Genomic DNA, 13,596 nt, shown 5'->3' on the forward strand with positions numbered 1-13,596 from the left:
CCAGTCCACAAGAGGATGCCAGAATTATCTATGTTTTCTCTCACCCCTGGAGTCTTAACTCAAAATTGAAATGAATTGAATTTCATTAGGAACTGGAGAACATTTGCCTGAACTGCTGTAGGCTGTCCACCCAGGAATTTTACAAAAAGGAAAGGAGTGGAAAGTTTCAGCAAAGATATTTCATGCAGAAATGAAAAGACTGGAAGGAAGGAACAGACTGATCTTGTGAAAACCTGAAAGCTCATCTGCTTAAATTAATGAAGGGCAATTATGGAACATGTTACAGAAAACCAACCTGTCATCACCAGGAGTTTCTTCTGGGGCTTCAGTGAAAAAAGGCAAAAATACAAGGCAAATCAACTTGGAACTGGAATTAAAATTATACAATACAGCAAAAAGTTTCCAGTCAAGTGATTTTTGGTAGCTGTTTCATGATTTTGCACAGTGGTGAAAAATGCACTGCTTGAAAATGGAAACCCACTGCCATTCTCACTGTTTCCCTCACTGTTCAGGTACCCTGCCCTGTGCAGCAGCCAGCCACCCACTGATAACTGTAACACACAAACCTATGCTCTAACACACAAACCTTTCTTTGGGGTAGCTCTTTAAGCAAGTGGATCAACAGCAAAAAAGGGAGAAAAAAATGCCAAGGTGGTGGATTAGAAAAAAATTCAGAAAAGCAATGTATTATTGGGGAAGGAAATAAAATATTAACAAAAACCTAATGAACTCCCTCCTTAAGTTCGTTCAAGATCGTCCTTCTCTAAACAACACATTTTTTGTGTGAAAACTCTTATTATCTATGCTTACCATAAAAGAGTTTTACTCAAATTTATGCAATTGGTTAATGATCAGCATGTCTTTGACACTTATATTTATGTCTGCAGGATTCTGTTTAGAATTTGACACTGAGATGAACATAGTGGAAATGAGATTTTCTAATAAATATGGAAAAAAAAAAGACATGGGATGTAAGTGCATGAGCCAGAACGAGTTTGTCAGTCTCATTTTTCAGTACACACACTCTAGCTCCCAGCTATTGTGTTAAAAAACAGACAGACATGGATTTTCTCATTGATCACAGTAACAAAGAGAACCATCTTCCCTCATTAACAGTCCACAGAGAAGATGGCACTGCATGTTTGTCTGAAGAAAGAGTTTAAGGAAGAGTCTCTCATCACATACTTGCAAAATGCGGTCTCCTTCACGGATCCGTCCATCTCTGGCAGCAATGCTGTTTGGATCAACCTGCACAGGACAACAACCAGGAACTGAACATGAAAAGACTTTTATGGGAAATTTTAAGAGCTGCACAATTGCAAGAGTTGAAAAAGTGTAATTTTGAAACAGTACAGAGGCAAGCTGAAGTTTCCTTTAGAGTAACAAAAATGAAGGAGTTCTTTAAAGGATCATATATGAGCCTGTTTCAGAAAAAGCCTCAAGACAGAAAGGGTTGGGAACATATGATTTTCAAATTAATGCTTTGTCACTGTCAGGCATTAACCTTCAGCTGTCAGAGCATTAAAAATCAATGAAACACCCTTTTCTCTGGAAGTTCACCATGGACTGAGAAGCTTCTGCAGCAGTTGATACCTCCATACAAATGGGCCTGTCTTTGGGCATGATCCTTTTTCTTCCATGGAAACATTTACTATTAAATTATTATCTTAGTAATCAATCTGTTCACAAGGAAACATCAAAAAAATCTGAAGGATCCATATTGTATGGATCACTCACAGGTCCTGTAAATCATGCCTAGTCTGAACCAGTTAAATATAAGTTAATTTTAAATATAAGTTAATTTAACCTAAACAGATATTTAGGGCTCCAGTGATAGTTTATCAAAGACACTACAGCTCATCCCTGAGTAATGACCTACTGTTTGTTGCAGGACAATTCAATCTATCACCTTTCACTTGATGGTTATCTTAAAACATTTATTTTGCCTCATCATGATATAAGTTCTTTTTTCAAACCAAAATTTTGAGTTGGGCATTGAGTTTGCGGGATACATCTTCTATGTGCTAGATACTATTTTCTTCTTTTGCATTGTCATAAAAAAAAACAATGAATCCGAAGTCCTTAATCAAGTACAAAAGAAAATATCAATACATTCACTTTCAAAGGTCTGAGAAAATTTTATCATGCAGGATAAACAGAACATTTCAGATATAATCCTGGAATGTCTTAAGAGATTCCTGAACTTTCTTTGCCCTCACAAGGTCAAACGACAGCTTATACAACTGGTGGAAGATATATTTGTAGGTAATTTATATTAATTCCTCATTCTTGTTCCAAGGCTTTGCTTTTCAGCTTATTTAACATTGCTACTGGCCTCTTTATGTGTAATCTTGCCTTCATCCCATTCACTGATACATAGGAGAATTCTGTATTTTATATTTCTCCATCCATGAGCTCCACTAAGAATTCAGAATCACAGAATGTCTCAAGGTGGAATTGACCCATATGGCCCCCATTAAATCCAACAACCTCCTCCTCAAAGGACTACCTAAAAAAACCCACCATATGACTAAAAGTTTTGTCTAGTTGCTCCTTTAATTGTGACAGGCTTGGTGCTGTGACCGCACCCTCGCACAGCCTTATTCCAGGAACAAACTACCCTTTTAGTGAAGAACCTTTCCTTAATGTCAAAATTTGGTTCAACATGTCAAAAAAGTGACCATCTGGGATCACAGCTCATGCAGAATAATCAGCAGTGACCTTGGACTCAGAAGAGTTTTGTTTTACACAGAGAAAAAAACATCTTTGAATGACTGGAGACTCAAACAGAGATGGTGCTCTTGGAAGTCTTGTGGACTGACTGTGTGCAATGCTAACAATCTGTGCAGGGTGCCAAGTTTTCTGAGTGGAGCCAGAGAAAACCTGAGGATTCATCCCACCTCAATATTTAGAATTCTATATTTTGGTTTTCTAGCATATTATTAATCTCTCAAGCTACTCCCTCTACCCATCTCTGGTATGTCTGTGTGTACCACAATTGTAACATACACAAAAATAATACAATAATGATTGACCACTTTTAGTATTACTGAGGCTGTGGCAGAGGGAGAATGCAAGCAGGGCTGTCGAGAAGGCACTTTTCTCCTCAAAAGCTCTGCCCGATCTCCATCATAAGGGCACATTTCTTTTAAGATTCAGACCATTCTCAGACTGCTTTACTAACTACAATGTTGTAGTTGAAGGCACACTAAAGAAGCCCACTAGTAATTATTACTCTGCTTGGGCAACATGATAATCTAAATGAATTGAGAGTGACATGAGCTGGTCGATGACCAACACTTCTGTGCTCCTGTCTAAGAGCACTTTTACGTTGATTCCCTGGCACGTGTAGCCCTCCATGAACCTCTCCCATGCTGCTCCCAGTGCCATGTCCTTACCTCACTGACATAGATTCCCGTGTCCTCCTCATCATCGGTTCTGTAGCAGACAGTCAGCCCCAGCTTCTCCTGGCTGCCAATGCGGCACAGCTCCACCTCCTACAAGAAAATTCACAGGATTTGTGGCGGCTCTTGCCAAGGGTGGAAAGAACTGCACAGCACAAGGGAGCACCAAGCTGCTGAGATATTCATGGGGTATGACCTACTCATCCTGCTCAATCTTGAGACACAATGTTACAGATGGATCTTTAAGGAAGAAATTATTCCATTAATTAAGAAGGAAATCCCAGCACAATGCAAGTTCAAGCTATACAGAAACTGTTTGGTAAGACATGCCAAACTTTGAGAAATATAGCTGTGCATTGATTTTGCAGGCCTTTGACTTCTGGGTAATAGAAGCTGACTTATAATAGATTACATAGTCCTTCTAGTCACATCACAATACCTGATTTATAGCATGTAAGACAGACTGGATACCATCAATCAATCCATCACAGAAGTGCCACTCCCTTCTGACAGCAATCCAAGCCATAAAGCAGAAGTACAGGCTTCCATTAATGGTATAATTCCTTCCCTGGCCAGTGTACTGGTGCTTCATTGCAGAAGCTGTTAGATAACAGAAAGATGCTTCAAGGAATCTCCTGTGGAGCTAAACAGCAGTGGCATCTTCCTCGATTGTGAGATGATGCAAAAAACATATTTTTAGTGCCAGATGTCCCAGCAGTGCCATCTCATGAAAAGTGCAAGTTTTTGGGCAGATGGTAGAGTGATAACTATTACATACACCAATCTGAGTTAAGCATCTTTAGAGTTTCATAGGGGGACCATTCACAAAAAGGCAAAGCTGCACTTGGTTTGAACACTGTGAAACAGATCATTGTAATAAAGCAGGATGAACCCAATAACACAGAGTATTAGCTTGGTTTCAAGTAGGAATCTTTGGTTGGTGTTTGTACGTAAAGAGAGTCTTTAGGTCACATTTGGACCCTGACAACTTCTGCTTCTGTGGCTATGCAATAAAAGGAGAGAGAGACCAACCTTTGCTTCAGTTCTCAGCTACAGAGTTCTCTGTGATACAAAGCCTGTTCCCCCCCATTCCCAGACATGTCATACAGACTAATCTACAAAAAGGCATTGGGTGCACAGCAGTGAGGATCCACTACTGAATCCAGTAAGTTGTAGGGCCCAGTTGTCAAAAAAGCACAACTTACAGAAAAACGCGTATTTCACACACATGGGTTAGCCAACGAGCCTCGTGATATTTTCATTTCAGCTGAAGATCTTTTACAAAGTGCACTGCTATGGCTTGTTCCCCTACTCCCCCATGAGAATTCGAATCTACACAGGTTCACTACCTGTACAAATCCTAGAAGCTTCTCTCTGGACTTTGGATATTCAGTGTCTTCATGAAAACAAATAAAAAATGTAGAAAAGACTCATGAATTCTGTAGTATTTAGTTTTTCTTACATATGGCAGGAGTTCTACATAGGGTGGTAAGGAGTGGACTTATTCATTTGTACACATTACACATTGGGTTTGAAGGAAGAAACACAGAAGCATGTTTTATTAGGGAAGAGAATTGCAGTGACCTGATTTTGGCATTGGGAGCAAAAGGATGTGTACTGGAAGGAGGCCTATTCAAAACCCATAGTAATTGATGCCTCCAGAGGGAAAGACCACTTGACTAGAACTGTAATATTAGGGAGAAATTACAGTAACAAAATGGTTTCAATTACAACAACAAGGTATACTTTTAAGGAATAAAGAAGTTTGTGGTCCCTTGGAGGCCTATAAGGAAACCTAAATACACCATAAAGGATTGAAACTGGGACCTTTAAATCAAGGCAAACAGGGAGCTGTGCACAAGCTGAAATCCATTAACTTTCATTGTCCTGCTGGCATAACCTCTTGTATCCCCAAGCTGAGGGTGGACAGGGGCCCCAAGGACTGCTCTGAACACAATTTCTTCAGATGTGAATGACCTTAAAATTCTCGTGGATGTTTCGACTCAAAATACTGCTACAAAACTGTACCAATATTTCAGGCCGGATTCTCTTAGTGTGCTGTCTCAATGAGTAGAAAAAATCAACCATTTAGGGCATGAAAGGGCAAAGGAAAATGAGGATGAGCCTAGAGGCTTCATCCTGTGTGTACAAGAGATTTGCCAAAACCAGCTCAGGGAAGCAGCTGATGACAAGTAACAGTGACTAATGTCCTCTGGCCGGGCTGCAATAGCCCTGGCTGCACACAGTACCTGAGCTACCACAGCTTTCATTTCTCTGCCCAGTAACAGATCTGAGAGCTGAGGTTAGTACTTGGTAGTCCTGGACTATCTCTTTCCTAAATGATTATATGGGGTGTACTCTGATGACTGCACATGGCTGTGGCTGCAGAGAAGCTGTAGATACCTACAACTGAGATCCTGGCACTTAGTAATACTAAGTCCCCAACAACCATTTCTTGTTTTTCAGTATAGATGCCATACTCAAGTACATACTCAAGTGATATCTCATTCAGCATGAGGGAGAAGGTGAGTAAGGTCTGTTGCTTTGCACTGGAAGTCATTCCAGGTAACTTCCTTTGGCCCATGGCTCATCTGCACTACTAGCATCTATGGCATCTCTTTTTTTTACAGGAAACACTATTCATCCTGGCCACAAGCTAACAAACCAGAGTTGAAACATACTTTAGGAAAATTTAAAACCACTTTGCATGAAATAGTAAATCATCTTTCAGAGCAAAAGCCCACTAATCTGCTAAGTCTGAGTAATAAGCATGTATGAAACAATTTCAATGGAAGAGCAGCAAGTGAAACACTAGAGAATCAGAACTATCACAGTCAAATACATTTGACATAGTAATTTGCAACAGATGCTTTATAGTGCTGTGGAGTTTTTCTCCTCACAACTGGTTTTCAACAGAAGAAACAGTATGTTTGGCAGCAGTAATGAATTTGCAAATAATTTTCTTCTCTGAAATATTTTTTGAAATATGCATGCATGTGCGCACGCACACACACACAGTCGCTTTCTCTTTGGCTTTTCTCTGTGTGCATGTAGGGACTGAACTGCCAGTGTTCAAGACTCAGCATTTTCAAAATCTATGAGAAATAGTATTTGGACATTCATGAATATTGCTGACAGACAGATGGTGGGAGGAGAGGGACTGAAGCTCAGGAAGAGCTCAGGAGATGACAGCCTTCCCCTCTTTGGGCACACTGGGGGCAGCACCTCTCAACACTTTGAAGAGTACTTTGCTGCCAAGTGACAGAAATCAATGCCAAATGGCTACCTTGCTGCTTTTTTTTTCTCTGAGTGGCCAGAACAAAAATTCAGTGAATTTTCACAGTAAAGACAATACTTGAAAGTGTTTTGCCATAAATTTTTTCCTTATCTATAAGCAGAAAAACACTACCAGAGTAGCTGCACATTAAAGAATGAATGATTGCAGAGCATTTGAAAAGCACTGTAGGAATACTACAAATATTCTACATCCTTCTAAAAAATCCCCATCTGCCTTTCCAGCAATTGCTGAACCCATTCAAAAGACTGAGACAGACTATCAAAACTGTCACAGCTACTGAGCTTTCCTCACCCATAAAGTATGCAGAGTAATGGGTCCAATGAACTCTGCCACTAGAAGGGACAGCATCAAATCCAAACACAACAGTATTTTTCCTAAATGGACATTGTGTGATCAGTTAACATTAAACTCCTCATTACAATGAGAATATTATCTTGCCATTGAGACAAAAAAATTAATAGTCAAAAAACAAATTAATTTTAATTAGTGTTACTCCTCAGTGTAACAAAACCTGTTACTCATAGTTCAAAGTCTATATTTTTGTGACGTGGCAAAACAGAAGATCCTAAATATTTTCAGTTTGTGATACAGTCAACTATTTCATTTCTAAGCATTAACTAGAATCTATTCATTCTATTTAGCTCCATTGTCTTTAGAGGAAAAGATCAGTATAGTCTAGCCTATAAAACCTAAAGACTCTTTCCTCTTTCTTCCCTCTCCAGTTCAAACAACACTCCTAAATAGAGGGGAAGAAAAAAAGACAGGAGTGAGAAGGGAAACTTTGCTGTTTACAAGTATGAAAAAAACAGGTTTTAAATTAAGAGCCAACACAGCAGGACACACACAGGCTTTAGAAAAGGAAATCACCACAGCATATTGCAGAAGGATTCCTACTCCATCAGCAGAAAGAAAAAGTGCTGCCAATCTGAAAAACCTTGTGTGGTGAAACAAACAATGCAGTTCAGTGACGCTTTATCTTAATTCTAAAATGTTTGAAATATGGCTGTCAAGTTCAATTTACAAAGCCCACAGTAATGTAATGGTGTTTTAAGGCAAAAGAATTCCAACAGACGCACTCTATGGACATGTCTGTGGGTTCAGCAATTTTTCTGTATCAGTGAAGGATTATTGGTACCTTTTGGATCAAACCCAGATTATAATTCTTACTAGCTGATATTATTGCAATATCAAGGGAAAAAAAAACCCAGAAAAGAAAATATTATCTTTGTAGCCACCCAGAACGATGCACTTACCACTAATAAGTGAGTTACTGCCCACAGCTAAGTAAGCGGTCATGTGCAGATTCTGAAACAATCCCATGAAATAAACCACCTTTATGTTTTACCCCTTAATAGTCCACCACCAGGCAGAGCTCCAAACTCTTTATACAATTTACCTCATGGTGAGATGACCTAAGAGTCTGGAAATGTTAAAATACACAAAGGTTTAGCTTACAGGTTTTTTGATTATGTCCTTGTTTACCTGTAAAGCAGTGTCTTGTGTCAGGCAAGTTATGCTGTGCCACAGCCCTTTCAGAAGAAATCAAGGCTTACTGAATGGAACAAGGGGCCCAATATCTGATGATCCAAAGTGGAGAAGCATAGTGTCTAGTGCACATTTTAAGAAAAAACAACACCAAAATAATAAAGCAAAATAAGAAAAGAATAGTTACTTGTGTCTTTGCTTTTCCTTGTTACCTGTAGCAATTGCTGACAAGCTGCTTTTACTGTTCATCTTGCTAATGGTATAATTGACAGAATGAGTAATTGAATGAAGGAAGCACAAAAGGCCGAGATCAGAGTACTTACAGAATAGCTCAATAAGGAATTAACTGAGAAAGTGCATTAAAGTCAGACTTATTTTAATAAATTAGTTACACTGAAAAAAAATCCTCATCTGTCTGAGCTAGTGCCAGTCTTCTGAGGCCTCAAACAGAAGAGCTAAGGGACTATGTGGATTACACACCTTAAAATTAAGATTCATTCTGCAGTATCATCTTGATTCTGCACCTTTATGGGTGAGACCAACCGCCAGCTGAATTTTGGCTGCTTTTCACACTTTCTGTCACAGTTACTATATGAAGTTTCTGTAAGTAAGACAATTTTTTTCAGCTTCTTGTTAGTTTCTGTAAACTATGGAAACTAAGAAAAGGTCAGTCTCAGTCTCATAAAAGTGTTTAGTAATTCCAACTCTGCAGTTCTTGTCTCATCACTTATCTTGCATCTCAATGATGCAAGCATTGGGATCATTATCAGACAGGGCTTCAAAGAGCCAGGAACCTGGCAGATTTTGCTAATAGCATTCACTTTCTTGGTCTTTTCCTCCACCTGACCTGAAGGATTTACCTTTTCCAGGCTGCTAAATCACCGGTCATTTACTTTGCTACTTTGTATTATATTTAATTTTCATAATGCCACACACTCATCATCACTGGCAAGTAATTCTGCTCATGAAATAAAAATAATACAAACAGAACCTTAACTCTTCATACAGGAACAGTTCAATCTAATGAAGCCCTAGGAGGGCTAACAGTGGAACTACTAAATAGAAAAAATTCATCTCAAATTCAAAAGAGATGATAATGGTATTACATGTCACATAAAATCATGCATTGCAAATGAGAGGGTATAAAACAGAGGGCTTGTAGCAAAAGAAACATCAGCAGCAGAATAAATGTGATTCTTTAGACTTCACTTTAAAGCACAGTTTATTTCATCTCAAATTTGTACTGTGCAGGAGCTGTGAGTGTCATGTACAAATGATCAGGGTGTGCACAATGGGTAAGATACACACTTTAAACAGACAGTGTTTCAAACAGGTATTGTGTCTCATAACCCAAATCACGCTTACAACACTGAGCATGGCTTTTTTTAGAGGTTATATCTTCAATGGTGACCAGAAGTAATCTGAAGAAACTCAGAAAAAAGAGATGTAAATCCTAGCATTGGTAGAATTCATCAAAACAACCTATTTTACTGTGATCTTTTTTCTATGGACTACCTATCTTTGTTTAGATGAAGAGAGTCTGTGATGCCTCTGCTGTATATTTAACAAAATAATTTCACACTAAGGTAGCTATTTCACTTTCAGGGTTGGGGTGGATGTTGAATATTTAATTCTTTACCTGCATGTGCATGTGTCTATGTGTACAAACTTTGGTATATGACTATATAGGCACTGCAGTACTTCTACACCTGTGCAGTGCTTATATATCTGTATGCAAATGCATGCCAGGCAGGCCAGTTACACTGCAGAAAATCTTTCCTGGCAATCATCTAACAGTTAATTTAAGAGCATGATTACAAATCTTGAAAACACAGTGACAGGGTATATGCTTATAATGAGAAGGTGAAAATGTCAGATCACCCCACAATCCTCATAATCAGAGTAATGACATTTGCAGCCATCTCTGGATTTCACTAACTTTTAATGACAAACCACATAGACTACCTATTTATTCATAAATGCAAAAAGAAATGGCAAAAGGAAACAAGAATTTTCAGTTTCTAGAAAAGCTCTTCTGTCATAAGACAGATCAGTCTAACATAAAGCCCTTCTCTCACTTTACCTCCATGACAACTGAGTGTTTAGGGTGAGCTGCTCTAAAGAAACAGCTCACAGGAGAGCCTGTATAGAGGAACTGCCTATCACTGCAGCTTTCTTAAGTGTGCCAATAAAAAAAGATCAAAACCGCCTGGGATTCTGGGGCTTCCAGACAGCAGGCAAGCAATACTGCAGGCAAACAAAGGCATCCTAGACCTCAGAACTATCCTAACATCAGCAAGAGTTATGCTCTCCTGTCAAAGGGATTTTCCAGGAAATACATTAATGTCTTTGTAACACAGGCTAATTGAAGGCTATGTTCCAGAAGTATTCAGTGTGAAACAGAGTGCAATGAAACAGCCCTCCCCTTCACAGGTCACTGCAGGGTCCTATCACATTCTTTCCACAATGAATAAACTTGTATTTAAAAGCTTGCAGAGGATTTAATTTACAAACACTAGCCACTTTTACCAGAAAAACAATTCCTCTGTCAGAAAAGCAAAGCTCTTAACTGCTCTGCTATCTTCGCCATGGAAGGTTACAAACACTGCAGGATTTTTGCACATTATACATCAGTTTTAGAACCCATTCTGTAAATGTCTATGGAGATTTGCTCGAGTTCAGTGTTTCACTTTTAAAATCACTGACATTCTCAAGTTGTAAAAATAACCTAAAGAAATAAATTATTTTTCCTCCCTCTAACAGTCCCAGTATGTTCTGTTATTCAGCTTTCACACAGACCGGCACATCCACGATGTACTTGGGGGCTATTTGGATGGAAATAGAAAAGCTATGGAGCAAAACAGAGCCAGCCTAGATGTAAACAAGTTGGAACTGCTGGCAGCTGTGCTGTTACAAATAAAATTGCATTCCCTGGTGTCTTCCCACTTATCAATTTTGACAGAAGACCGTCCTGACTTCTCATAAACAGCATCGAAAAGGACAAATCACATTGGGTGTCAGATTTGCCAGAATGGATTTGGTTGGCAGCTTACCACAAAGAAACAGAGGGTTATCTCCATTCCACATGGTGGGGAAAAACAATGCTCAGTCCAAGGAGTGGGGGCTTTACCTTATAGGCTGATGTCTCATATAATCCTCATTTTTTAAAGTCTGGTTTAGATTTAAGAATCTCTGCCACAAGATTTGTTTACATCAAAGCAGAAAGTAGAAATATCAGCAAGCATTTTTCAAATGCATAATCCAAACCCAAACACAATGTAGTATGAGAAATACTTAAAAATAAACCCACTTTCCTACTGATCCCTGCTTTATAGCTACTCTTAGAGCCACATGCTCTTTTGTGTCCAGACAAAGAATGCTCTGGGATGGCAGGATGCTGTAGACAATGATACCAGTGTTAGAAAACAAAACAAAAGAGAACAAAAGGAGAAAAAGAAAAAACTAGCAGAAAACCCCAGAATTAATATGCTTAAATATAGCCACCTATTAATTAAATATCATTGTTCTGGGGGAGCAGAATTTGGCCCTGCTGCTGCTGAATCCTTTGATAATAAAGAAACTCCAATGGATGTGGGAATTCACTCTCACCCTGCAGCTCTGGAGTGAAAATTTTTGGTGTGCATTACACTTCTGTGTGAAAGATCAAACAATGGATGAACTTAAGGCATGGTAGGCCTGCCAGTGAGTATTCAGCAGTCTGATGTGTGATGACCAGTAACAGCCTGCTGGCCATGAGTGGGAGGAGGAGAACACCCTGGTGTTAGCTGGACTCTCTTGGAGTGAGGAATGGGGGGATAGCAGTCATGGAGCAGATGGGGCAACTGGTTGGGCTGGAGGAATGATGGAGCTGGACTACAAATATGAGAAGCCTGTGATCACTGTGCTATGAACAAATTCAGTGTTGCAGTGGGAGGAAGGGTCTGGAGCATATGAGGATGAGATGAACACCTTTAAGTCTGTGGGCCTGGCAGACCTTGTGTGGCCTGTCTGACTTGCATTTAAAGGATATTTTAGCTTAAAGACACATGGCGGACTTTGGAGTGAGTGTATGTCATATGGAAGTCAAAGAAGCAAAAAAATCCTTTACCAATTACAGGCTTCCTGGCTGTTAAAGGGTCAACAGCTGACAGTGTATCCTCCAGGAAATCACAAACCTTCCCTTGAAGCTTAGCTAGTGTGCATGATACCAAATCTTCACATTCCAAAATGACAAATCCAAAAAATCAACACTTATGAGAAATATTAAGCCTAAAATACTCTAAATGCTATTGAAAAACAATTTTCCCCTATTGTCTGGATGATCACTTACTGGAAAGTAAAATATCCACTGTCTTCTTTCAAGCAAGCCATGATCTTACTTTTCTCCCTGATTCTTCCACCTTCCTATTTGTCCTCTTTACTTCTGTCCTTTCCCATGGTGCAGTATGAATGCTAACTTATTAGAGATACTTAACTACATACCTATATTTTCCTGTGATAAGAATGTATATATATTTTCCCCTGCTTGAGACCCAACATCCCTTCTAGTATGTTGCGTATCTGGGAAAACCATGAATATCGCAACATCTTTCATCATCGCAACAACCCAGATATCGCAACATCTTTCTGAGCAGAGAGATCCATGATGAAATGCTATATGCAGTATTTTTCAGGAGTCAACTTTGGTCCTTGCTATTGGTGTTTTCCTCAATAGAAATGTGAATTTGCAAGGATACAAGAGGAGGTTAAAATATAATGAGCTAACTGATAATATGCAGTGAAGTGTTTCTTTTTCACTGATCTCAGATCCTACATTGTCACTTTCTTCTCATTAAACAAAGTAGGTGGGAATGGCACAGACAAGGCAGAAAGTGAACCTTATGTTAAAATAAGATAAGGAGATTGGAGTAGTAGCTATTCTATTGTGCAGTGTGTGTGAACATGCTAACCTGTCACATTGGTTTTTGCTCCTTGAGGGTGGGGGAAACAAACCCAACAAACTTAACCAGTTCAATTTTCTTTTCTTTTTGGGGATTTCCAGAATTTGCTCCCACATCTGTTTTCCAATAGAAATGGCTCTGATGTAAAATGTTATAATGGACCTCCTCTTGGTTTTCAGGTAGGAATACAGCACTCCATATCTGACTAGAAGTCCATTACCTAATTAGAGGGCTGGATTACATCTCCAAAAAGGGAAAGCTGGGAGAACTGCATTTGATTAGACTTTTGAAGAGAACTCACCCTACTCAATAAGGAGATATTGTTGCTTCCTTCAGACATCAAATGCAAGAGTCCAGAGAAGTCAGAACCAGACTCTTTGAGATGCATTGTGACAGCCACATGAGACAACAGACATCAGCTGTTACTTGGGAAATTCCAGTTAGATATTTAGGGAAGTGCTTCTTACTA

The 13,596-nt window shown here is 39.2% G+C and overlaps 1 protein-coding gene across 2 annotated transcripts in view; it reads right to left on the reverse strand.

Moving 5' to 3' along the window:
* The window catches only part of PDZRN4 (PDZ domain containing ring finger 4), a 227,861-nt gene that overhangs the window by 13,424 nt on the left and 200,841 nt on the right, over nt 1–13,596 (reverse strand). For both annotated transcript variants that reach the window (XM_064702588.1, XM_064702589.1), the window contains 2 exons: nt 3,399–3,497; nt 1,186–1,248 (listed from right to left, as the gene is read on the reverse strand). In XM_064702588.1, coding sequence (XP_064558658.1) covers nt 1,186–1,248; nt 3,399–3,497 — 162 coding nt within the window. The remainder of the gene's footprint in view (nt 1–1,185; nt 1,249–3,398; nt 3,498–13,596) is intronic.

Source organism: Zonotrichia leucophrys, chromosome 1A, assembly GCF_028769735.1.
Source record: "Zonotrichia leucophrys gambelii isolate GWCS_2022_RI chromosome 1A, RI_Zleu_2.0, whole genome shotgun sequence".
NCBI classification, from domain to species: domain Eukaryota; kingdom Metazoa; phylum Chordata; class Aves; order Passeriformes; family Passerellidae; genus Zonotrichia; species Zonotrichia leucophrys.